The following is a 27575-nucleotide window of genomic DNA, read 5'->3' on the forward strand; positions in this document are numbered from 1 at the left end:
GTACCTGAAAACCCTAGAAACCTGTAAATGAGCGCTTTCACACTTCTGGGTACGCATGAGAGGCGACCGGAATTGTGGGTGATATGTCAAAGGTCAAGGCCCTGGCTTGTTAAAACAGTTCTCCCCTCGACTATTGTCTCGATTTGCATAACAATATCCAGAGGGTTACGTCTCAGGGGCCTTCACCTTTGACATGCAGAAGTGTGAAAGTGCTTATTCAAGAAATCACAGACAAAATATACCCAAGGACGTTAAAATATTTTAACCTCCTTGATATACTTGATAGTTCACTACAACATTCATACAAAGTAACATGTTAGCAGTTGCTAGATCTAGAGAAGCTCTTTGTTTTCCAGAAGTAATACAAACATGATGATAAAGGTCGATAACAAAATGAAACTGTGTTTTGCAGTTGCAGCTCATAACAGGCCACGGAAAATGGACAGACTCAGAAAACTGCCGCAGAGCCTTGTGGGTAAGAAACGGGTGACGTCACGACCAAACAAGTCACAGGTTTGATCTTCAGATAGTTTCGAAAAAAAAAATCGCTCTTACTTTAAGACCACCACAGTATATCTGTAGACATTTCGTTTTTATATCTGTATAAAAGTAAAAGGTCTCATAGTTTATTTGGGCCTTAGGATATATCGTCTAGTAAAGAATAACAGGAATCGAACCCGTGTCCTCTCGGTCCTGTGTCCTCTTCTGGCCTAATCACTCGACCATCGACGCCATAATTTTGTTATTATGTTAATATGCCATGATACAACGCCTTCAACTTCTATGTTACATTATATTTTTTTTATTTTATTCGTTGGTTTGGCTGTTTCGGACACACAGCCAGGGGCAGGGCTGCCCAGCTAGCCTGAGGCTGTTACAAAGGGCTAGCCCTGTTATATGTTATAATGTTACATACTTGCCAAAGACATGATCATGAGTTTTGAACATCATATTTGAATCCGCACAGCCTGTGCGGAGGACTGTGAGCACCTCTGCGGAGGCCTGTGGGCACATTTTGCAACTTTTGTCGTTCTGGGCTTTCGTACTTCATAACTTTTGTTCTGCTGTCGCCCCTTCAGCTTCCTTCACTGACAAAAACAAGACCAGCTCCTACAGAGAACAAATCTGTGTTCGTGACTGTCAAGACGCTGGGCAAGGGCGCGGTCTTCGTGAGTAATACTTAGCCTCCACCAGGCCCTGGCCTCCTACGGGCGTATGGATCGTAGAATTCGGCAGAAAAGGAGATAAATAGCCAGTAGAGTCAGTCCACGGCGAAGATCACATTTCACCTGCAAATGAATCCCTAGCAAATATTCGCCCTATAGTCGGCGTAGTTAGCCTGGTAGAGACTAATTATAAGTAGTACATTGCACTTTATTGAAATTTTTCAAAACGAATCGAAACGTAAAAACTATATGCAATCAAAAACATTCTTGTAGCTTTTTGACTACGATCATTCAATACTTGAACGGCGATTCGAATTCATGACCGCATTTTTCTACATTTATAACTATATCTCCTTTCTCTGAATCAGATTGCTTGACATTCTAACTTGGTATACGATAGAAATTATACGCAAAATGTGAATGCTTATTGTCAGCTTTTCGTTGTAAGATGTTTCTGGTAGAAAAGAAAAAGAGAGACGTGGTAAAACACAAATCAAGCCGCATTTCACATTCGATAGAAAGTTGAAATATGGTTGTTCCAAAATGGTGCTTAAGAAATTTGAAAGATAATGTTCTAAATGTGACCAGTGCCAGTGTAAGTGTTTTCTTGTTCCATCCACCGTTTCCAGGGTTTGTCTGACTTCCTTTTTGACGAACAGCCAAGTCTGATCCTGGTGAGCAACGGCGCAGAGTGCGTCATGATCTCCAAAAAACTCTACAGACGACACGCTAACGACGAACTACTGAGGAAACTCAGGACACAGGTGTGTGTTTGTTTGTTTGCTTGTTTGTTTATAAAACACACCTTTATCGACGCGGGGTGCCGCGTCATGATCTCCAAAAAACTCTACGGACGACATGCTAACGACGAACTGCTGAGGAAACTCACGACACAGGTTTTTGTTTGTTTCTTGTTTACTTAGTATCAAGCAATTTGAGTCAACAATGGGGTTGTGACATGCAGGTAGAACAGTTTACAAGGCCAAAGTTGTTAAGAGGAAGCGGATGATGTCCACATATATTCCTAACCTATTACATATTACCTCGTATGTCAGCTGAACAAAAAAAACTTTGACGGGGGCGCTATCGACTTCCGACGACCTTTGACCCAGTGCTGACGTCACAAGTGCGGATAAATCACGTGTCTACAGCACTTGTGTCAGCAAATTGAAGAAGACCGAGAGATTCGGTCGAACATTGCATTGCGGTGAATTCTGTTTGTTCACTTGGAAAATAGTTTTTTCTTTAATCAGATAATTTGTTCTTGTTTGTTCGTCTCCCAGATCTACCCGTTCCCGAGCGAGCAGGAGCTTCAGCAGAACCTGCGGGACTACGTGGACTGGGAGGCGTACAGAAACAACACCTACAGCGGTCTCGTCAGGAGCGCGCAACGGAGAAGGGAGAAGAAACAACAGTACACCGTGCAATATATGGGACAGGAGTGTTTTAGATAGAAAATATGCTGCCCAAAAACTGAAGTCTTGTAACACTGGTAGGCCATGTTGATTTGATTATATGGGTGACATCCGCGCGCGCATCAATTCTTCTCCGTTTTCAGAAAAAAAGTTTTCGGCCATACTGTAAATCGTAAAAAGGAGCTCCAAAAAGAGACAATACACGCTGTAAATGGAAAGAAAAAAAATTGAAAATGCCAAAGTCAATTCCAAGGTCAAAGAAGAATCTATATTTCGGTATACAATACTGTGTGTTAAGCTTTGTTCATCCTTCCAGGCCACACAGCTTTCACAACGCAGACAAATTTTTGCTTTTGCCAAACCTCTTTTTTTGTTCGCACGCTCGCATCAGTTTTGGGGTTCCCAGATGATGTCATCAAGATAATCAATCAACATGGCCTTACTTTAAGTTGAAAAGGACAATGGGAATCTCAAATACAAATAAATCTTAAGTTAAACGTCTCTATGAATCAAGGTGTCGATAACGCTGTACAGAGAGATATATCGTTAAAAGGGAAAGTAACTTCTAAAAAGTTCCAGGATCCCTTTGATTGACTTGCAAAGAGTCACTGTACATTAAGAAATATGATCATGGGATATAGCTTAAAATCATCTGGCCGTTTAAGTCCCGGTGTCTTTTTAAATTTTAAGCAACAAATCTTAGGGGACTCTAGTAATGCAGGCGTACAAGAGTTCTGAATCCTTAACAATATTAAGTAATTTTTGCAGTGTTGTTAAGACAAGACCATGTTGTCAAGAAAAGGCCAAGGACCACCGTCCTACTAAGATGGGACGTTAAGCTAACAGTTCCTTGCTCTAAAAGAGCCATACTTGGGGAAAAACCCTTAACAATTAACACATGCCATAAGATGAGATTGCCGTCTAAAGGCGTCACTTTTCCAGATGTAGATTAGTACTGGATATCTATATCTTTTGCGATCTTGTCAGAGACGGGAAATACATATAAATTAGTCAATGCCCCAAACTAATCTACTTGTAGATCTACTTGTTGAGGTCACCTCCATAATGCAATCATTTGATTGGCCTTCTGATTGGTCTGCTGAGGTCACCTCATCTGATTGGCTTGCGCCAATGGTTCTTCGTCTCCCTCTTAAGCCCTGATTACACATAGTCGAACATGGCTCCCGAACCAAGGTTGGCAGTAGGTCGGGAGCAGTCTGACCAGTTTTAGATTAAGAGTCAAATTTGACTCCCACACAACCCCTGACCACTACTGACATACTCCAAACCACCAGCCAACCCATTCCAGACCTCCCGTTCACAGTCGAATATTTTGAAATGTTCAAAACATTCGGCTGGCGCTGCCGACCACCAGCCGACCTAGGACCCGAACTCCCAAGAATGGGTGGGAGACGGTCGGGGGGCCGTGTTCGGCCATATGTAACCGGCGGTTAATGGTTTAAGCATCCTACTCAATTCCTGACGATTTAGATTTTCGCAAAACTACCGATGGCATTTAAAGATTTCATAATCGAGGAAGCCAGAATGTACCGTCTGATGCATCCAATGAAATTGTAACTGATATTTCTTGAATATTCAATAATATAACATATATATATATATATATATAACATATAACCGTTGCTCATATAAATGTCGATCTTTGGATTTGTCTTTTCCGGCATCACAACGTTTTATCAAATGATCGTCAATCCAGAGAAACTAAAGACAATTAAGTATCGTCTAACATACACTTGACATGAACCACCGCCTACTGTGCCGTCTTTGTGTACGATTTGTGTACTATAATGTACTGAACGTCATTATTTCCCATTCAATATGCCATACATGATTGTCAGAGATGCCATATCACAACAAATTTAATAAATCTAGGAAGCAGTATCAAACTTAGCGCAAGCTTCAAACATTGATATCAAAATAAAATCTTTACAAACAGCACAAAATAAATGTTCTGATTATTGTTAAAGACACCGTCCTTCCATCCCATTGCACATACCACACATAAGACATTTAAAATATGCTGGTTTTCCATTCTGTATAGGCCAGACCATTTCCTTACTTCTCTTTTCAGAGTGAAAACTTTAAGCATGAGATCAAGATAAAAATATTAAAAAAAACTAGGGTAACATTTGCAAGCAAATGCATAATGTTCAACTTGACTTTGTCTAGCCTAACAGACTCTGCTCTGTTTCTTCCTACTCAAACACCTTAAGTTTGTATAACCAGCCCCTCCAGCTCTATCCTGCCACTTGCTACATGATGTAATCGAACACCAGAGGGTGTCTACTACATTACTAGTAACCATGGTGAAAGGGGTGAGTCAGAAAATAACGGCATAAATTTCATAGAAGCTTCACTTGCACGAAATGAGATGAAATTTGGCACAAATGTAAAGACACAATGTCATATCTTCTTGAGACTGAAATAACTCAATGTGTTTCTTGAAATTAACTCAGATGCTCATGAAATCTGACATACAAATTGAGACATTTTAATCTGGAGAATATATGAGCCAAATATCAGCTCATTTTATACAAAAATGAAGCTGATATGATACTAATGACATTACTTTTTGACTTCCCCTCGTACACTTCAATGCAACACTACAGGACTTTTCAAAGAGTCTGAAACAGAGCCCGTGAAGGTATCTTATGTACGGCGCTATCATTGGTTTGTATATTACCCGTGTGATTTTAGGTGGCCTTAGACCCCATTTTCTTACCATTTTCTTTCCACCCTATCTCCTTCATCATAATTCTTTTAAAATGCTATCAGCCTCACTATATCAGCAGTGCAACAAACGTCTTATGGCAGCCATTGGGTAATAACAGAATGTTAGAAACTCCACACAATGTGGCAATAAAATTATATCTCTACCAACAATTACATTCATTCAGTTTGTAACTGCAAGCAATGTGTAGCTTTGCTGCATTGCTACCCCATCTTTACTAACATTCATTCTAGTCTTTCAGTCTATCAAATGGTGTCAACAGATTTATTTTACTGATACCATAAAACATTTGTATCATACTTAACGTTACATTTCATACCATCACAAAGTAAAATCTAAGAACAAGTAAAAGTTGCATTGTTCACGTTATTAGCTACTATAAAAATTCATGCTCTAAAAAGTTTGCACCCTCCAAATACAAATGCTTGCTACACAAAATAAGGTTTTGTAGGCATATGCTAACAATTGCTTAATAAGTTTCTAAGTTCTTGGAATGGCAGAAGAAAAATATGGACATTGTCCCAGTACAACAAGCAGCACGGAAGCTTTGTTCAAAAGTTTTGCAAGTTTTCACAATAATTGCAAAAAGCTTTCTGATTTATATACACATATTAAGCACATAATCAAGGCATAAGATTACCATGGAGATCATACATTGTGTTCAAAAAGATTTCACACAAGATACAAATCTGTAAGGTCACATTCTGAGGAAGACTGCAGCAGAACAGTTGAATATTTGATGCGCTACATTTTTCTGTTGGAACAAATTTTTAGCTCTATGCTCATAATGTTTAACTGCAAGTACAATGTTTAACTGCATGAACTCTCATGCTAATAAAAGATCCAATGAGCTGCTCTTTTCATGAAAGTTTTGAGATGTAAGATTAATTTATTGATAAGTGAATAACTCTGTGTTCTATATCTCCAAGACACTTTAAACCTATAGATGCAACACTTCCCATTTTGTAACTAACATACAAGCTGCCGCAACATGGAAGAAGAACAAAACAAGCCCAGATTGCATATATTTTCCATGTAAAATCAAATTTTAGACTGTCACTTACTTTGCACTCAGCTGAATGTGCAGTTTGTTAAAACAACACTACAAAAGGTTAACTATGATTCAAAGTTACAAGTTAACAACAACCAATACATAATATGTCACTCTGTCATAAAACAAAAGTGCAAAGCTCAGCTATGTACAAATATGGAAGCAAAGTATGCAAAAAAATATAACCACAGGTCCTTGCAGCACAAGATCAGAAAATTAGTGTTTGATATATTTTTTCGAAATTGGCATAATGTCCAACAAAAGTAAACCAAATATCTATAAGTTAAAGAAAAATAAGATGTCACTCAAAGTCATTAAGATGTCCACAGAAGATTTATTTATAACTACGTCTTTTTCAAGTACTGTAACGCACCTCTTTATACCCGAACTACTATTGGAGACAGGGGTCATGGATAAATACTGTGTTCTGCAAAATTAATAGATCCCTGGACAGTGAGAGTTAAACTTTGTGATGATGCAGCAAACAAGAACTACAGCAACCTGTGGCTAACTGTACTTATCATGGCACAAAAGCAGAAGAAGCTAATTAACACTGATTATTTCACATTTGGAAATTTCATTTTCTAAGCTTCAGTGGCAGGGAAGCCCGACTTTACAATTTGTTACTGGGTGCAGAAAAATTTATAAATTCTTTCATATCGAAATATGATACAGTCAAACCTGCCTATAGCGGTCACTCAAGGGACTGGCCAAAATCGACCGCTATGGACAGGTGGCCGCTCTATAGAAACGGTTGATTTTGACCACGAGCAATAAGTGCCACACTGAGAAACATTTATTCACATACTATACATGTACAGTGTACAGTCAAACTTGGTCTACCGACCACTTCCACAAGACGACGATCGGCTCAAGATCTTGAAGATGACTGCTTTTGGTCGGTCTCGATTTTTCCACAAGCATATTATTTAAGTCCAAGTCGATCCATCGATCCGCCCCCAAACCGGAGCACATGCGACTTAAAATGTTGCCGAAGACAACCGTGTCATTTTCAATTGCGCTGTGACATTATTTATTGGCAAAAAATTGCGGAATATCACGGTAAAATCAGCCTGTTTGGGTTGGATTCCTTGACGGCGTGGGAAAAACAAAATGGCGCTTAAGGTCATAGGGTCATTGGGATAGTCTGCTGTAATGTAGGTGAGGGGTATGATTTTACTCTATATTAAATAGTACAATATGTAAACTTATTTTGTCAAAGAAGTTCTTTGAATGAAGAGAACACACAAACAAAGAATTGATGACTTTAAAACCTTTTTGTAGAGGATGAAAGGCGTCCGTATAATTTATAATAAACTGCTCGCCCATGCTACTACTAGTGAAGTAACCCAAGTAAACAAAGCGTCGGCAACATGTACCGCGCGCAAGAGACTCTCTTTGTCTGCAAATTTCTGGCGTCTTAGCGGTTTTGGAAATTCAAAACCCTCACCAGGGGCAAAATAAAACCATAGGCAACATTTTCATAGGTAATACTGCTATAAAAAAAATATAATGACAATATTCTTCTGCCGAGATCTGGAGATTTGGAAGAAATCTTGCGGCGACCATGAGCCGCGACCGTTATCGGCAGTGTTTCCAGACCCGCGGGACCGAAAACCGTGTGGCCGCGACCGCGTTGGACAGTGACCGCTATAGACAAATTCTTAATGCTTACGTCAATGGGAAAAATCCAAGGGACCGACAAAAAGTGACCACTATGGGCAGGTGGCCGCTATGCAAAGGTGGCCGCTAATACAGGTTTGACTGTATTTTCAAATTTCTCAGCAAAGGTTGAAGAGAAATTTGAATAACATTCTACGGAATGCTCTTCAAGAAATTTGTTAAAGACATAACTCTTCCTCAACCTGCTTACTTTGGTGGGAGGAATTTGGTACATTAGGTACTTAATCAAGCTGGAGGAAGTAAAGACTTCTTGTTTAATGCCTTAACTCACAACCACAACCCTAATCCCTACACAGGCCTTGCCTCTTCTAGCCACAGGATCTTGACACCTTGGACCTTCCTCACTTGCTCCTTAACGGCCAAGACAATGCCCTCCTTGTCCTTGACCTTGGCACCATCCAGCTCGATGCAGAAGTGCTCGACAACCAGCTGGCTGAGGGAGTTGAAGACGTCCATGGCCTGCGTCTTCTGATCCTTCGCTACCTGCTTGTCGGTTCCTTGGGTCAGGGTCCTGGCATTGGCAAGGGAGGAAACTTTGAGACTTTGGGACTAAAGACATAAAGTGTTATACACCTTCATGATGTATCAGTAGAATTATTATCATCTTCGTCTATCCATCCATCTATCCATCCATCCGTCCCTCCGTCCGTCCGTCCGTCCATCCGTACGTACGTACGTACATACATACATACACACATTACATAGTAAATAAATCCATCTATAAATACATTTGTACGATATTTTACATGCATGTATACTATATATTCACTCACACACTCATAAACACACACACGCACACACACATACAGAGACACACACACACACACACATGCACACACACACACACACACACACACACGCAGGCACACACACAAACACACACACATACATACACGCACACACACACACACACACACACATGGACACACATACTTGCTCACTCACACATACACGCACACACACACACACTTACAGTAATAGAATGGCCCTTTGATACTCACATGAGGTTCTTGCTCCTGCCTGGCTTGAGAAATATGATGATTGGATGGATGTTGTTGTCATGGAGACACTGGAGACAGTCAGTACTGAGGGTCAGCACACAGTGTTTTTCCTACAAAATAAAAAATTTAATTATAGTATAGTATTTATCATAGTATTGCCGATTCATGATACAATAAACTTCTTAGAAAACTTCACACAGAGCCTGCAAACCTTTATATGTCAAGGTAGCACAATTAAAGTCATCGTATGAGGCAAAAAGAGTCTATGAGGTATCATAACATCTGTAAAAACATTTTTGAAAAAGGAAACCAGCAAGGGTAATAAAGATCCAATGAAAAGCTAATTTGAAATAGTCAATGGATGCTGAATAAAATATAATTTAAGGGTTTTGGTCCACAGTCTAAGATATGTTCTATATGTATTTGTTTATATTGCCGTAAGGTTTGTACTGAAGAGTACAAGCTAACGTATCTAGACAGACCTATTTGATCCTCTCACACTGGCATGAACGCTACACTTTCCAAAATGTATGGTGGGCTCGTTAAGGGCTATGGGTCTGTGGCTCTCCTCAAATACAGGACTTCCCTCTAATGTCCCTTTCAAGCTAGGGATGTCCCAGGTAGTAATTAATACACCAGTCCTGAGTCGAGTTAAGAAATTGGTGTAAAGGCCTTTCCCAAGGGCACAACATTGATACCTGTCAGGGATTTGAACTCGGTACCTCCAGGTTCTGAGTCAACAACCCTGACCACGAAGCCACCGTGCACCAGAGTATTGCGTACCTGGCTGATGATGTCCTTGATGCTCTTCAGGCTGTACTGTGACACCAGTCCCCCCAACATCTCCCCTGACTGCACCATATGCTGGGTGGACTGACCTGGACACAAAATACAACATCGAAGGGAAAAATAAATCACAAAAATGTCAATCTGATAAAAGACAGTGGTCACTTTACTCAAAATGATAAATATAAAACAGATTTCAAGTACATTGTAATACCAGAAATTTGGAAATTAGCAAAACTTAAAAGTCAAGTCAAATTCCCAGGCACAGTGCCAATTTCATACATCAAAGAGTTAAATTTTGTAATTAGCAATTGTTACCTGTGCCTGTTTCTTTACTTGCTGTTTCAGTTGTGGCTACACTGTTCGTATCTATATTGTGGAATGGAGTATTGGCTGTTTTAAAATTTTAAAATTATCTAGAATAGCAACAATAAAATGGACAATAACATCAATAATTATTCTTTAATATTTGCAGACTTCTGTCTTTTTACTGAAACATAAACTTAAGGTTATCATTATTGAACAGAACTATATAATCAGTGGGATGTTATATGACAAAGTCCTATTCCTATTCCTATCCCAGCCACTTTACATGACATTTAAGAGCAACCAACATGGACACAAAGACTCAGGTCAACATTACCTGTTCGTTGGAATATGTACATGTAACAAAGGGGCTTTGTAAGTAAAGAGAAACATTGAGCACATACTAATTTTCTTAGAGTTTTTTTTTACCACCACACACAATTTACACACACAACGACACATCTACACAGTTATACATACTCTGAAATAGGATAACGGTTTCTCAGCATATAGTAGCCACCTGGGTTAAATAGAAATACAAAGACTGTCTTTCTGGACAATATATGACTTTTATCTATGAGAATAGTGTTAAACATGTTGCTTCTAATAATGATTATCGTAATAATAGCTATCAATCAAAGCTTTTGAAATAAGCCATTTCAGAGGAATTTCTATTCGCTGTATCTAACTATTGGAATTGTCATATCAACAATCAGGGGCTGGACTTCAGTCAAAACAGAAACTTCACAATCTGTCAATCTATTAACAGAGATTCCAAGGCCAGCTGTAACACCACTCTAATTTCTTGCTTTTCAAATTTAAAAAAAAAATATGCTTGATTGGGATATCAAGTTGAGAATGAAAACAAAGTCTGAGGGGAATTTTATTCTGTACTAGTTTTTTTTCCTGTTAATGTTATACATCAAGCCCCGCGTGATATCCCGCGTTTTTGAGTAGTACCCCATGGGACTTTGCGTGATACCCCGCGAACCGCTCTCACAGTTTCAGGGACTCAGTGAATGGAATCAGATGTAAGTTTTCCTCCCTGAGCCTTACAAGTTCTCTTGACGCAATGTCCTCTTGATTAAATTTTAAGTAAAGATGTTCGAGAACCAACAAGTTAAATTGGGGTACTCTAACAACGAAAAGAAACAAACAAACAGACGTACCGACAGGTGGGCAGAGTTGGAACTGTAAGTCTTCCTCCTGGTGTGGAGGCAGGGTGAGCTGGAAGGCCACGTTATGTACCAACATCTGTGGGCCCAACAGGAGCACTGGCCGCTTCCCTTTCACTGTACAGGACAAACAAACAAATACCGTATTTACTCGAATAAAGTACGCACTTTTTAAACATTTCAAAATTCAAGAGGCATCACAAATCATTGCCAAAGTCAGGGTGCGTACTTTATTTAAGGTTATTGCCAGGACAAATTGGAAGAGGACCTCAAACCCTTGCTCAATCAAGCCAGGAACCCAGCTGTGGTGCAGCAATGCATGGCTCAATACCTGCCAATTTGAGAAGTTTGCAACTTGTCGTAGGCAATTCTCAAGTTTGCAGAGATGTTGCCGCCGGGGTTAACTAGACAATCTTTTATGAATCTAATGAATGGCATTATGTAGAATTCCTTGATTTAAGCAAAATTACCAAGAGAAAAGAGAAGGAACCCCATAAATTTGAATTTATTCTGTTCAAAATGTGTTCAAGATCAATGGAGAAGGGATGCGTACTTTATTTGAGGTTTCTGCCTTTACGTTTCAGTTCTGCAAATTTGCCTTGAACTAGCCCAAATCAGGGGTGCGTACTTTAATTGGGGTGCGTACTTTAATCAAGAAAATACGGTAAACAAACAAAAAACAAAAACAGCATCTGTGGGCCCAACAGGAGCACTGGCCGTTTCCCTTTCACTGTACAGGACAGAGGAGGATTTCTGGACCAACCGACCAAGCGAACAAAAAAAATAAAGACAGTACACAAAATCTGTGAGTTGAAGTTATTTCTTTGTCCAGGATACTTTTGCAAGAAATTTTGTATTGGTTGGGAATAACATGAAAAAACAAAACACAGAAGGTCTTATGAGTACTTGATATGCTATAATCATTGATCATTGGATATTAAGTTCTGTAACAGAAAACATCTACTAAGTACGAGACAAGGCCTGACTTAAACAAAGACAATGTACTACGTACCATCAACTCTTTTGACTCTGGTGTAAGGAGTGAATGACAATTCATCTGCGCCAAAGAATCCTGAGGAAAAACAGAACATGTAAACTTACAAGTCTGAGAGAACCCAACAACAGCTAGTTGTGCAAAGGTTAGGTGTGACAGGTTGTTCAGTGTAATATAACGGTTACCACCTTCTTTGTTTTGCATGACGGGTAGACTGCCTTTAGACGTAACACACCAGTTTTGTATTGGACCAGGTATGTCCCTCAGATAGGATGTTAAATGGAGGTCCTGTGCTTAAGCAGAGCCACACCTTGAGCATTCAAAAGAGTCAATTACACTTACAACACTCAGGTGTGAGTGGATCAAATAGATCTGCAGCTTGTACTCAACTGTTCAATGTTGCGATTTACAGAGTTTGCAATGCATTTAGTATCATAGACATAGAAACTTATTTTCAAAGTAGTTTCAAATTAATCTTCTTTGCTTGTATCACAATGTCATGTATACCTTGACAAAGTTTTACTTTATGTTTGTGCATCGCCATCAATTATTGTTGACTTGCAATTAGCCTGCAACAGGCATGAATTTGCAATAAACTTAATTTTCAAAAACAAACAAAGAAACAAAACTGAATGTTGAACAATTACCACCAGTTGCACCTGGCTGTTCACTCTGACTGCGCATGAACACCTTTTCCTTTGGAGACAGGGGAGGTTTCATGCTTCTGGAGCGAGTAGGGGACGGAAGGAATGGCATCAGGCTCGGCTTCTTTTGGGCGCTCTTGGCTAGAGAAGACTGCAGCTCACTTTTTATTAGTCTGTGGAAAATGTTGGGAGAAATGGTGCAAGACCAATGTTCAGATTCACTTGCCAAGGTTTTTTTTAGCATTTGCTCCTTCCTCAGGGCAATACTGACTAGACTTCAAACTGCAGCTATAGGTGTTGCTATGGTGGGAAGGATGCAGCCACAAATGTGACTTAACTAATTAAGCTTTGTAGAACAGGTCAGTATTGCCAAAAGAAAGGTGGCAGATAGTTCAATTAAATGTGGACACTCGTCAGGTGAAAACACTGGTTAGTATGATTATAGTTTTACAATGTACATACAAACAACTTTCTAAAGTGCTAACCTTTGATTTAACCATAATGAGTACTGAATGAAACTATTCATGGCTGCCAGGAAAAGCAACAATTTCTAGGAAACATATTTTTGGATTCTGTACAAAATTCTATGACTTCAAGCACAGTATTCTGATATTCTGACTACCAGATTAACATGCATTGCCAAGTAGGAATAAACAGTAATTAAAATTTCAATATTACTAATATTTCAACATCCAGAAATAATGTTCTGTTGCCAAATCATAGCTGATTGAGATAAACAGAACTTAACATTAACTGCCTTTTCATGAAGAATTTCAGATGTAAGCAAAATAATGCAGTTCCGTTCTAGTGCTAGACTGCAGGAACTATCATTAATACATGTGCAGTTACGTAGGAAATAAAAATCATGTGGGATTCAGAGTTTTAACTGACCTTTTAGAGCTGGGTATGGGTCCAGGGTTGGAGAAGTTGCCAGTGTCTGGATCCACTTGGGTGGCATACCACTTCTGGTCACCCTTATACCTGCACGAAGACAATTCCATCAGCTCAGGAAAATAGTTACACAACATCTCCTTGAACTTAGCAACAGTGATGTGTTTGCCACTAGGGATTGACTCTCCAAATGTAGAATGTAGGAGATTTTGTATTGAGATTTCAGCCCTGAGACTCAGAGCTTGCTAATCATCAAACTTAAAAAGTTTGACTTGTCAGTTTATCAAAGATCTGTCCTCATTAAAGCAAAACATGATGATTATTATAAAATAATATAATATACGGTGAACAATCACAGGGCCTTAACAACTTTAAGTCATTACTCAAACATCACAGGAACCTATGTCTAGCAGTTGTTTAGTAACTGTTCTATTACCATTATTGACCAATCAACTTGTTAATACAAATTGAGGACTTAAAAATATTATGATAATGGAACTTTGCTGAGAACTAGAGTATGATTGTACTAATCATATGGTGATAAAGCCAACAAACCAACAACCCAACATACAAAAATGATTATTATAAACCTTCTGGGTAACAACAGTTACTGTTAAAACTAGTCTTGGATCACCTTGAGCAGGTGACGTGAAAGATCTCGCCCTCCTTGACCTTGCAATCCAGATCCTCCACGTTGGAGTTGGATCTCACGTAGAAGTCGTCCCCTCCCCTCAGGACCCGGATGTGCTCGTGGGAAAACTGGTAACCTGACCAGTTGTCCATTCCTGTCAACGTCACCTGCAGAAAAGAAGAAAACTTTTCATATGAAGAAAGGGTTGTTTTGTGTATAATTTTCTAAATCATTCATATTGAATTTCAATATAAACTATTAGAGTATTGGGCTTAAAAATATCAATCTCTATGGACTAAACAAATGTTTTAATTTGGTTCCATTCATTTATCTTTAAGGTCCTGGAATATTAGATATACTATAATCATTAGTTTATGCTGTGTATTTTCTTGTATGTATACCAGATAGGGGTCTGCATGCCTTTTCTATAAGGCATAGGTAAAAGACGTCTAATTTTCCAATAATCAGAGAAAAAATAGGTGAACCTGTTCTTTCAAGAATAATTCAAAGGAAGGTGGTGCTTGAATCATGTACATGATTGTATAGACATGTAACACCACTGGCCATACCTTAAGAATTTCTTTATCAAATATCAAAAGTCCCAAGTTGCTCACCTGACCACATGCATCTCCCACTGCTTGAAAAGCCTCCTCCAAAGTCAGGCCAGCCATGGGGACTTTTCTTATCGTTCGTCCACTTCCATACTGATCTGGAGCTCGGTACTCCAGCTATAGATAATTGCATAAACAGTAAATTAGGTTTAAGGTCACACAATTTGAATATTATATAACCTTTTTGTATCAATTGACAAATGTGCAAACATGGCAGTGCTAAAGGGTTCTGAATTACATTAGGTTAAAAGCATAACACATATTTCCCATGTCCTAAACCCTACACTACACTACAAATTAAAGACTTGCACTTGATGCTCAGGAGTCCACAGCTCTCCCATGTATGTGCAAGCACGTCCAACCCCCATATGATGGGGAATAAAAGACGTTGAATTGGAGAGAGAGAGAGAGAGAGAGAGAGAGAGATAACAAATAGATAAGATTGATGCCATACAGAAACATGTTACGTACAATTTACATTATATAGTGTATATGCTGGCTCTCAGATTCAATGAAAATGTGCTCAACTGAAAAACATAAAATGAAAACAAAGCCAGAGGACCAGGTTTATACCTTGGTGCAAGAGAATTACTGTCATGCTCATCCCTGTCCTCTGCTTTAATGAACTGTCTGTTTGCTATATCTTTACTTTACAAGGTCAGAGAACCAAGTAATTAAACTGGTGTGGCAATTGAAAAAAAATGGCTGTTACTTGAAGCTCTTTATTTTCACATGAGCAATGTGCCATGATTTAAGCCGTATTCTTCATCCCGTTACAACTACAATACAGTAGTAGTAGACTGTGTAAAAGAATTACTGATCCAAAACGCATTTAACAAAAGCATGCATCAAAGAGGGAGGAGAACAGCTGCTAGTCAGTAAACATAGAGCTTAAGAAAAGTTAATGATAATGATGATTGAACGTTTTAACTCAATTACAACTTGAGAACTCACATCAGTAATCTGCTGTCCCTGCACCAGGCCCAGCCGTGCCGCCTCAGACCCCTCTCTGCAGCTCTCCACAAATATCCCCTCCTTGTTGCCCCCGACAATGGTCACCTCAACCTGAAGGTCGCTGGCTGGCAAGGTCACCTCCCACTTGGTCAGTGCAGTCGATCCAGGACGTGGACTTGATGAGAACACTCTGCAGCTTTTATGAAAAGAAAGGAATGATAAAACTTGAAAACTGTTCTTACTAAATATAGTCTAATTTTGATTAATATATTGAATTATCAGTGCCAAGATCACCCGAAGGAGAATGGGTTTCACTGGACACTGCAAGCATGCTTATCCTGTGGGAGCCAACACAAGAAAAAGGGAACCCAGGCTGAGGGTGCACAACTCTCATTGACACCCTCAGAAGAAACAGCAGTACAGCTGAGTTATGAACACTACTGGGGACAGGGACGAGCGGTGTAAGGCGATCCTAGCTTCCCGAGTTGGCATCTGATTATGTCCTCGACGACGATGATAATAAAAGTGGCCATGTTATCTTACCGTTAAACAGTCAGAATTTAGCATGAAGGTCTTAAAGTATGTACTAACTTTCTTACATAAGATGTAACATATATAAAGAATAGAATCCATACAGTTCTGTTTCCCGACCTATCATTGAAGTTGAAAAACATTAAAGAAGGACAGGACACTACTTTAAGGCTAGACAAAAATAGACAAGTGGTACAAGATACTAGACCAATGCATATGCATGCAGGTTGGTGAATATTACAGGGCCTGGCATAATAAGTGCATACCATCACACTTTTGGTGCATAGGTGAAGTATTAGGAATAATCTTAGATCTTACCTTTCTGCCCCTTCTACGCCAGAGTCACTTCCGTCTTTAAGACTACCATCTCCAAGTCTGTAGTCCTCAAGTACACCCAGAGACTGTGAGCGGGGCCTGTCATCACAGAAGGGGTCGCAGATTTCATCTGGAAAGAAGAAAAATACCAGCTGACTTCAGGGAGTCTTAAGATGAAGTCACTGTAACTCTGAATAGTTTCATCTGGTTGGTATTCACTGCGTTTTTCACCTGACATTGTTTTGATGACTGCCTGTCACCTTCCTCAGGGAAATACTGACTGGTTTAACTTCACACTACAGCTAGGTGTGGTCAATTCAAAGTAGAACCAGTTAGCATTGCCCTCAGTGGAAGATGAAAGACAGTGACTGAAATGCAGGTTGTGTATACTTGTCAAATGTACAATCATGTACTGTTTCCCAAGCTGGGAGTCTAAATACTTAATATGTGGAGCAAAATCAAGGAAAGCAAGTGACAGAGAAATTTGTACATATATACTCTATCATGGATTGAACTGCAGGATCCCAACAATTGACAAGATATTTTTGTCATAAGATTGCAGGATGATTGGGAGCAGAAAAAAATCATTGTTTTCTAAGTAGGTCCATACATTAGGGGATTATAATCTACAGGGATGACAGTGACAATAATATCATTTTGTACACTTTGGCCCTGAAGAATCAGACAGCAAAATATGATGTTGCATTTGCACCTGTAACAGCAAGACTAAATGAAATTGAGGTTCTAGACTAAGTGGAATTTGATATTAAAATTGAGATTTGGGTGACTCCCTAGGCTCTGCCCAACTAGATTGAGCCAATGGGTTATTCAGGGTAATTTGATGTTGACATCTAAAAGACCAATCAGGTTTCAGGATTGTACATAACAGGTGTGACCGGACATTGATTGATTGATTGATCATTTATCAATTTGATTTTAATATGTATCAATTGATCAGTCAAATGATTGCTTGGCTGATTGAATGAAGAATTGATTGTCGTAATGATTGAATGCATGAATGAAATGAAGGAGAATGATTGTTTGATTGATTGATTATTTGTTTGATTGATTGATTGATTGATTATGGCCACAATCAATCTCAGCCATCATATGTGGTGGAGGTTAATCAGATTTCTACAGACAAATAGGATTGGTCACAGAATGCTACCTCGAGGTACACCACTGACAGTAAAAGAGTCTGACAGGATTCTGGCCCATCGTACGTCGTGGGCAGTCCCTGAACCTGTATCAGACCAGCAAATTGCTAGGTTCAACATATTTGTTCACTAACAAGTAATCAAACTACCACTGTTCCAAGATTAAAAAGCCAGAGATATTGAACAGACCTGTCCTTGGTGCTGAACACATAGTGAGGTATATATAATACTCTCAGTTGAAGAATACCTTATATTCCAATTTGAGTACATGAGTGAGTAAATTATATCCTTCATCAAGTTAATGACTGACTGACCACTGACCACTTCATCATGTCACCTTTCCTTCTGAACAAAGAAATTTTGGAATATCTAGTGTATTGTCAGGTTCTAAATGTTAATGAAATTTCAATTGGTGTATAACAGATGCCACTTCTATACTGGAACCAATGTGTGTGCTACTTACAGTAATGGTTAAATCACAAATCTTTCATGGTGGTTAGTTTTATTTCACAGTAGGAGGGGAAAAGGTGCAGGGTTTTGAATTTGCATTTGAAACAATTCTGTAGTACACTAGTCATAAATGGGAGACTTATTCGCGGTGTCTGAAATTTGTGGCAGAGAGGTCACTGGGAAAACTTTAAAAAATAAAACCACCGCAAAAGCTCCACCATTAATATGCATGTGTTGGGCTGCAAAATGTGATATATTATATTAAGAAGCACAGATATGATTACAAACCTTCACATTCTGCATCTGCGATGCTGTTGCACTTCGTCCTTCTTGATGTTTCATCCAAACTCAGGCTTCCTGTGCCAATCTGGGAGTACCTGTGGGTGGATGTGGGCAGATATGTTCAGGAGAGGCCACAGTTATTACATGTACCTTTACATGGTGTCATCAACTTAGACATAAACAACTGAAAAGGTAGGTACAGTGTAGTCTCATAGCCTATTTTGAGGCAGTAGAGGCGATGAGTAACAACACTGTGTCTAGGGCACACAGTATTGGATGGTTGAGCCCAACACTCTCATTTCACTGCATTTTACCACCCCAACCAAAGTCAGGTACCCATTTTTACACCTGGGTGGAATGAGGCACATTGTGTTAAGTGCCTTTCCCATGGCACAAGATCGGTGACATGACAAAATTGGAACCCTGGTGAGGACCTCTGGGGTCTGGGACAAAAAACCTCTCCGTATACACCACATGACCCCACTTACATATGGTAAAAGAAAGCTGCTTTCTCCAGATGACAGCAAAATATGACTTTTAACCGCCATGATTCTACAGGTGTCCCAGTCTCCACACTGGGAGCTTAGGATGCTAAGAGTTAAGGAATTAATGTAAAACGTTCTTTTGTTATTCATTAGTGATGGCACCGTGCAAATTACCTACAGAACTGTAGCTGTCTGTAATTTCTGTGATCATGAATCAATCTTTAGCACACTGAAGTAGCCGTTTGGCACCCCATTCTCTATTGGTTACAGTTAGGCAGCAGAGAGAAGGCTGAATATAGAAACGTACTATTTTCACACAACCAAAAGCCTAATGGTCCCTTCTTGTCCCTCCCTTGCCAGCAAATTTTCATTACCTTCGCTGGGAAGGTATGCCTTCGCGGGAAGGTTATGTTATCGGTTACGCCAGCTGTAAAGTGGGTCCGTATGTATGTCAAGATCATAAGTCAAGAAAACTTTGACAGATCTTGCTGATTTTTGGTAGGAAAGTGGCGGTTGTAGAAACAAAGGTCATGTACGAAAATGGTTCACCTGGCGTTTTCCTAAAGTGCTCCAGTGGACTTTTTATGTTAGTATGTTTGTATGTAGACAACATAACTCGATGTATTGTTGATGGACCTGCATGATTTTTGGTGGGTACGTAGAAATTGTGGTAACAGAGGTCAAGTTCAAAAATGAGTCACCTGTCATGTTCCTGCGGTACTGCAGCGGGCTGTTTATGTATGCGTATTTGCTTGTTGACAGGATAACTCGAGAAGCTGTTGATGGCTGTGCACGATATTTAGTGAATAGGTAAGTTTATTACAGGAGAAGGTCAAGTTCACTGATGGGCCTCCTAGCGGGCACCTAAGGTACTGCAGCAGAGCTCCAAAGTTTGAAGTCAAATTTTCTGCAAGTGCTATGGTCATGATTTTTGTGTGGTAGATAGTCCATGCCACATGAAGTAAGTTGTGTACGTTTGGGCCCTCTAGCGACTTGTTTGGAGCTGCAGCGGGTGTTTTTAATTTATTTGTTTTGACCTTTGGACATGAATAACTTGACTTATGGTCAACAGATCGTCTTGATTTATGGTATGTAGATAGCTTGATAAATGCTTTACATAATCAAATACTCATTATGCAAATCAGGAGCTTATTTGCATAATTAGTTAGGAAAGTTTATAAATCTGCTGCCCTTCAAAATAGGACTCTCAAACACGTGACATATATAGTTGAAAAAGAAAGAGGTATCGATAGATACCGATGATGCTAATAGCTATCTATTTTGCATAATTAATAAGAAAATACCACAATAGTAAAGGATTGGAATTTCATTCTTGTATCATTAGGAAGCTAAGTAAAGGTGAACAATATCAGCCAGAAATCATGCATGCCTCATTAACATAATTTATAAGGAAATTTCTACAATGGGCGCAAGCTTCTTGCTGTACGACCTGGCTTATTCGGCTTGGCGGTGATTAATCACGGATACCTTGCTGTCACTGGCAAGGTCTGCAGGCCAGGGCCTGCAGGTCACTTACATGACCGTCTACACGGGACCCAGAAGGATCCAGAAGGATTATAGCTACATTTGCGAGAAGTTCTTTGTGTCAGAAAACAGCAAATTTCTTTGTAACCTCTTATCGAAAGTCGTGACAACATGGGGAGAAAGAAGAGGTCAAGGTCAGCATCAGAGGAGCGAAAGTTAGAAGATCGCGAGCAGAAAAAGAAGGTTTGTATTCATTACGTAATATTCAGGACTCTATTTCACAAGATGCTGTGAAGAGAGAATTTTCTTTATTTAATAACTGTTAGGAAGGCTGCGATAATGTGATCATGGGTTCATGTATGACGCCAAGCGGGCCAGGGCGTGTGGTGGGAGAGGGGCTTCCTATTTCCATGTAGGAACTATAGATCAGACTTTCCAAACTGGTTGAGTTGTTAGTGTTATTAATGCTACGGTCACATCAGGGATGTAGCCCCGGCTTGGTCTGGGGGTCACAACTAAAAGTTTCCTTCATGCATGCTGGGGTCCCGGTGGGCACTCAGAATTTCCGGAATACCCGGAATATCACAAATTTCCGGAATATCCGGAATATCCGGAATATCCGGAATATCCGGAATATCCGGATTATCCGGAATTTCCGGAATATCCGGAATATCCGGATTATCCGGATTATCCGGAATATCCTGATTATCCGGAATATCCGGATTATCCGGAATATCCGGAATATCCGGAATATCCGGAATTTCCGGAATTTCTGGAATATCCAGAATTTCTGGAATTTCCGGAAGATCTGGAAGATTTGGAAGATTTGGAATTTCCGGAGGATTTGGAAGATTTGGAATCGGGCGTTCCTGGTCGTTCCTGGTCGTTCCTGGACAGGGACGTTCCTGGTTGTTCAAGACGTTCAGAAGCGTTTGTCAAACGTAACTCAAGATGGTCAAGGTTTTTGGTATGTAGATAGCTTAAGTATGATTGGACCATAACTATGCAAATCAGATTCTAATTTGCATAACTTAGGAGACAATTTTAAAAACCCGCTGTGTTCCATGAGTGTAGCTTAAGTATGATTGGACCATAACTATGCAAATCAGATTCTAATTTGCATAACTTAGGAGACAATTTTAAAAACCTGCTGTGTTCCATGTGTTCCATGGAATATCCCAAATTTCCGGAATATCCGGAATATCCGGATTATCCGGAATATCCGGATTATCCGGAATTTCCGGAATATCCGGAATATCCGGATTATCCGGAATATCCGGATTATCCGGAATATCCGGATTATCCGGAATATCCGGATTATCCGGAATATCCGGAATATCCGGAATATCCGGATTATCCGGAATATCCGGATTATCCGGAATTTCCGGAATATCCGGATTATCCGGAATATCCGGAATATCCGGATTATCCGGAATATCCGGATTATCCGGAATATCCGGAATATCCGGATTATCCGGAATATCCGGATTATCCGGAATATCCGGAATATCCAGATTATCCGGAATATCCGGAATATCCGGAATATCCAGAATTTCGGGAATTTCCGGAAGATCTGGAAGATTTGGTAGATTTGGAATTTCCGGAGGATTTTGAAGATTTGGAAGATTTGGAATCGGGCGTTCGTGGTCGTTCCATAACTATGCAAATCAGATTCTAATTTGCATAACTTAGGAGACAATTTTAAAAACCCGCTGTGTTCCATGAGTGTAGCTTAAGTATGATTGGACCATAACTATGCAAATCAGATTCTAATTTGCATAACTTAGGAGACAATTTTAAAAACCTGCTGTGTTCCATGTGTTCCATGGAATATCCCAAATTTCCGGAATATCCGGAATATCCGGAATATCCGGATTATCCGGAATATCCGGAATATCCGGATTATCCGGAATTTCCGGATTATCCGGAATATCCGGAATATCCGGATTATCCGGAATATCCGGATTATCCGGAATATCCGGAATATCCGGATTATCCGGAATATCCGGATTATCCGGAATATCCGGAATATCCGGATTATCCGGAATATCCGGATTATCCGGAATATCCGGAATATCCAGATTATCCGGAATATCCGGAATATCCGGAATATCCAGAATTTCGGGAATTTCCGGAAGATCTGGAAGATTTGGTAGATTTGGAATTTCCGGAGGATTTTGAAGATTTGGAAGATTTGGAATCGGGCGTTCCTGGTCGTTCCATAACTATGCAAATCAGATTCTAATTTGCATAACTTAGGAGACAATTTTAAAAACCCGCTGTGTTCCATGAGTGTAGCTTAAGTATGATTGGACCATAACTATGCAAATCAGATTCTAATTTGCATAACTTAGGAGACAATTTTAAAAACCCGCTGTGTTCCATGTGTTCCATGGAATATCCCAAATTTCCGGAATATCCGGAATATCCGGATTATCCGGAATATCCGGATTATCCGGAATTTCCGGAATATCCGGAATATCCGGATTATCCGGAATATCCGGATTATCCGGAATATCCGGATTATCCGGAATATCCGGAATATCCGGAATATCCGGATTATCCGGAATATCCGGATTATCCGGAATTTCCGGAATATCCGGATTATCCGGAATTTCCGGAATATCCGGAATATCCGGAATATCCGGATTATCCGGAATATCCGGAATATCCGGAATATCCAGATTATCCGGAATATCCGGAATATCCAGAATTTCTGGAATTTCCGGAAGATCTGGAAGATTTGGAAGATTTGGAATTTCTGGAGGATTTTGAAGATTTTGAAGATTTGGAATCGGGCGTTCCTGGTCGTTCCATAACTATGCAAATCAGATTCTAATTTGCATAACTTAGGAGACAATTTTAAAAACCCGCTGTGTTCCATGAGCGTAGCTTAAGTATGATTGGACCATCAGATTCTAATTTGCATAACTTAGGAGACAATTTTAAAAACCCGCTGTGTTCCATGTGTTCCATGGAATATCCCAAATTTCCGGAATATCCGGAATATCCGGAATATCCGGATTATCCGGAATATCCGGAATATCCGTATTATCCGGAATTTCCGGATATTCCGGAAGATCTGGAAGATCTGGAAGATTTGGAAGATTTGGAAGATTTGGAATTTCCGGAGGATTTTGAAGATTTGGAAGATTTGGAATCGGGCGTTCCTGGTCGTTCCTGGTCGTTCCTGGACAGGGACGTTCCTGGTTGTTCAAGACGTTCAGAAGCGTTTGTCAAACGTAACTCAAGATGGGCTTGATGGATGGTCATGGTTTTTGGTATGTAGATAGCTTAAGTATGATTGGACCATAACTATGCAAATCAGATTCTAATTTGCATAACTTAGGAGACAATTTTAAAAACCCGCTGTGTTCCATGAGATGACTATTCAAATATGTGACATTTGTAACTGAGGAAGAGAGGAATGTTGATAGATAGAAGATATGCAATTGTAGGCGTAATTTGCATAATTAATGAGATGCTGCTATAATAAATGATGGCAATATCATACTTGAATCAAATTATGCTAATAAGGACCTAATTTGCATAATTAATGATAAATGTTAGCATAACCTTCTTTGATAAGCTCATACTTTGGACAACTTCTGTTATTTGGGTGAAGCGATCAACTGGTATGACTTATGATTGATGAGAAACACTCCTAAATACATCAGTCATAAAGGTTAAAATCATTTGGCAAAGGTATGAGCTAGTTTTGAATTATTTTTCCATGCTGCATTTAAGATTTCCAATATTTGAATATTATGAAGTATTTTTGAAAAGCTTACTTTAGACGTGCGCTGTCACTCTGGTTCCTACTGCGGACAGAATAGGAGGGCTCAGGAGTGGTTGTTTCCGTTCTCTGCAGTAGAGATTAAAAGATACTTAAGTTAAAACTAAAAAAACAAAATTAATGCCTCCCAAACCTCTCATCGCTGTACAGGGACAGTGCCTAACTCCATTTCTATAGCCCTAAGGACACACAGGTTACTACAGCAGGGGGCTAATCCACTGTCAGTCCTGTGTGTTCAACTACAGTAACCCTTTCTCATAAATGCAGTGCAATTAATATAAAAGAAAGCAATATGCACCATTATTCAAGTCTTTGATATGGCTGTCTATAATCCGCTGTCTTCCGTCAGTCTGGAAGAAGGACTGGATTTGCCAGCTTATAAAGTTTAACCAAAACTCTTATGATAATGACGTGAAGAGAATTCTAAGAAGTTTCAATGGCAGACAAAATTAAGACAAGTTTATATGCTAATAAGTCAATCAGCTCCTATTGTTTGATTACATGGTTGAGCTAATGGTACCGTCTGACCATTTGCAAATTTTATCCAGTTGCTATAGTCTAAGAGAAACTGTTATTTGGTGTATCATATCACCTGGGTGTCTATAGTAACTTTCATCAACAAATTAATAATTGAGATCAAGATTTAAGAAAATAGAATGAAGATTCTGACCTGCAGTGTACCGTATGGAACATCGTCCCATACATCGTCATCTGAGATGTAGGTCTTGGGAATCTCGTCAAACGCGGAGTCGACAGCTTCCTGTGTGAGGTTCCCTAAGGAGTGGGAGCGACAGAACTTGTTGTAGTACTTCGTCTCGTAGGCACGCTTGCGGAACTTTTCCTTGACCAACACGTCAATATCGTCTGAAGACCTGCAAGGAGGATTTTGTAAAAATCAATCATTTTACAATGTACCAACTTGAAGATACCTTCCACATGATTAATGACGATTTATGCTTCGGTCCCATTTCCAATCCGGGGTCTGGCCGGGCAGCTTGTAGGAACGAAAAATATAATATAAAAGACAACAATAGACACAAAACATTAAAAAAATTACATGTATTGTGCATTTTCTTGATATGCATTTTTCATCTTTCGTTTTGGCAAACAGCCCGGCCGGGTCCTGGATTGGAAATGGGACCGAAGCATAAATAAGAATTGTACTGTTGGAATGTGGTCACACTGTCACACAATACTGATTTAATCCCATGGACTTTCAATTTTTGCCAAATAAAGCTTTATCCTTAGATTTGTTGAAGAAAAAGATACAGAACAATGATCAATTAAAAAACAAGTTATAACAAGACTTGCAGAAGTAGCATCTTTTCGACAGAGGTCAAAGTGCTGGATAAATGTGTTGGAAATAATGTTTCCTGTTAGTAAGTTAAGGCAAAACTATAAAAGAACCCACCACACTTATCGAAAAGAGTATAGGGGTCCTTCTCGGTGTGAGTGGATCAAACAAATATGTCTGGATATGCAGCTTGTATTTTTCAGTACAAACCTGGTGTGTTGCGCCATCAGGCGGTTTACCGCTTATGCAATACAGACAAACAAACAAACAAACTTAAGATACCTATTGCTGATGGAGCTGGTCTGGCGTCCATAAATCGGGAGTGCCTGTCCACACGAGTCACACAGAACCCCTCTGGGTGGGGCCAGCAGGATGCTGTCATGCTGAGAAAAGTAAAATTAGAGTTTCATAAACTTTTTTTCAATGCAATAAGATTTTACATGACCATAGGAGGAGTTGTTAGCTTCTGAAGGAAGCAACACCATGGATTTGAGAAACTCAAAAGTTCGTGTATCACCTGGCCTATTGCAGCCTTCCTCAGAATTCAATTAAGCATTCACCACCCATGTCACATAACTTAAAAGATAATCTGACATCAGCAATCGGTCCACTTTAGGGCATTTGAAATTTGAGGAATACTACTTGAAATTTGACCTGCTAAAACTTTTTGTGCTGGAACATATCATGTTTAAGATTATTGACACTCTCTTGCTACAAAATTAGAGTTTCCATGATACTTGCTGTACAATGTCTTTACCTGCAGGAATGGTAATACTGTAACTGTCAAAATAGAGTTAACTGCAGGTTAGCTAAAACAGTTTTAAAATGTTGTTGTAGGTGTTATACTGAATGCACAAGCAAATAGCTAGAGTTAGTGGCAGGTGAAGTATCAACAAAACAATCTTTTATCAAGGAATTAGTGTTCTATGTAAAATGTTAAATGTACATCATATGCTGGCCTCGTGCATGTTAGCTACTCTAGCATTGCAGAATGATGTAGAAAGCAACAACAACTCAAAGCAAACATACCTGAGCAGAGTTGTGAATCTGTTGTTAAACGTAAGAACAAACACAAAATGAAAAAAGTAAACCAAAAAGTCAAACATGCACTTCGTAAGGCCCATAAGGATTAGGCTCAAACAATTTTTCAGCAAGGTTAGAGAACTGCTGGTTTAGAAGCAATGTTACTTGTTACAATGTTAACGAGCAATATTCTATGAAATTAATACTGTTAAAGATACTTAGGACACCCTCGGTCGCAGCCCTCCCGCGGGTCGGATCGCCCCCCGGCCTATATACGCCCGTCCGAAGATCCTACCCGCGGTCGGGCTGGTACCTCGGGTGATACTGAATACCCCGTGTTGTATTCTATATGTATCCTCAAGGTTTACCAAACTACTGTAACTTGTAAGTTACACTTAGAACTAATCTATACTGACTCTCATGCCATCCCACCTTATTTCTGGTCATCTTCATTCTGAGTTGTCCGATCTCTTTGTCTTTTTCTTCGATCTGGTTTGTGAGATCGTTGACCATGGCCCAGTACTTGTCCTTGTCAGCGATGCACTTCCGCATGTTGGTCTGGGCGTCGTCTCTTGCTTGCCAAGCCTTATAAGAGAACGTGAAAAATTAAAAACTTTGAATATAAACTCAACATCCTTAAGGCAAACACACTGAGATATAGTAACTCTCCTATACCCTGACACGGTTGTTAAACTAG

The 27575-nt window shown here is 39.6% G+C and overlaps 2 protein-coding genes across 8 annotated transcripts in view; one reads left to right on the top strand and one right to left on the bottom strand.

The window, feature by feature from the left end:
* The window catches only part of LOC136440908 (uncharacterized), a 28247-nt gene extending 22145 nt beyond the window's left edge, over positions 1-6102 (top strand). The window contains exons 15-18 of the mRNA XM_066437082.1: positions 413-513; positions 1080-1169; positions 1796-1930; positions 2450-6102. Of these exons, the coding sequence (XP_066293179.1) occupies positions 413-513; positions 1080-1169; positions 1796-1930; positions 2450-2620 (497 nt within the window). The 3' untranslated portion in view covers positions 2621-6102. The remainder of the gene's footprint in view (positions 1-412; positions 514-1079; positions 1170-1795; positions 1931-2449) is intronic.
* LOC136440907 (caspase recruitment domain-containing protein 11-like) overlaps positions 4444-27575 on the bottom strand; it is a 48517-nt gene continuing 25385 nt past the window's right edge. For 2 of the 7 annotated variants that reach the window (XM_066437075.1, XM_066437074.1), the window contains exons 10-28: positions 27311-27463; positions 26885-26902; positions 26138-26238; positions 25232-25433; positions 24557-24630; positions 18802-18890; positions 18075-18149; positions 16910-17036; positions 16061-16256; positions 15110-15223; positions 14499-14662; positions 13865-13954; positions 12977-13146; positions 12348-12407; positions 11330-11452; positions 10173-10223; positions 9852-9946; positions 9069-9178; positions 4444-8578 (exon numbers count right to left, since the gene is read on the bottom strand). In XM_066437075.1, the coding sequence (XP_066293172.1) occupies positions 8356-8578; positions 9069-9178; positions 9852-9946; positions 10173-10223; positions 11330-11452; positions 12348-12407; positions 12977-13146; positions 13865-13954; positions 14499-14662; positions 15110-15223; positions 16061-16256; positions 16910-17036; positions 18075-18149; positions 18802-18890; positions 24557-24630; positions 25232-25433; positions 26138-26238; positions 26885-26902; positions 27311-27463 (2235 nt within the window). In that variant the 3' untranslated portion in view covers positions 4444-8355. The remainder of the gene's footprint in view (positions 8579-9068; positions 9179-9851; positions 9947-10172; positions 10224-11329; positions 11453-12347; positions 12408-12976; positions 13147-13864; positions 13955-14498; positions 14663-15109; positions 15224-16060; positions 16257-16909; positions 17037-18074; positions 18150-18801; positions 18891-24556; positions 24631-25231; positions 25434-26137; positions 26239-26884; positions 26903-27310; positions 27464-27575) is intronic. The other 5 variants (XM_066437076.1, XM_066437077.1, XM_066437079.1 and 2 more) reach the window with 5 other exon arrangements.

The sequence above is a fragment of the Branchiostoma lanceolatum genome, chromosome 8 (genome assembly GCF_035083965.1).
Source record: "Branchiostoma lanceolatum isolate klBraLanc5 chromosome 8, klBraLanc5.hap2, whole genome shotgun sequence".
NCBI lineage: Eukaryota > Metazoa > Chordata > Leptocardii > Amphioxiformes > Branchiostomatidae > Branchiostoma > Branchiostoma lanceolatum.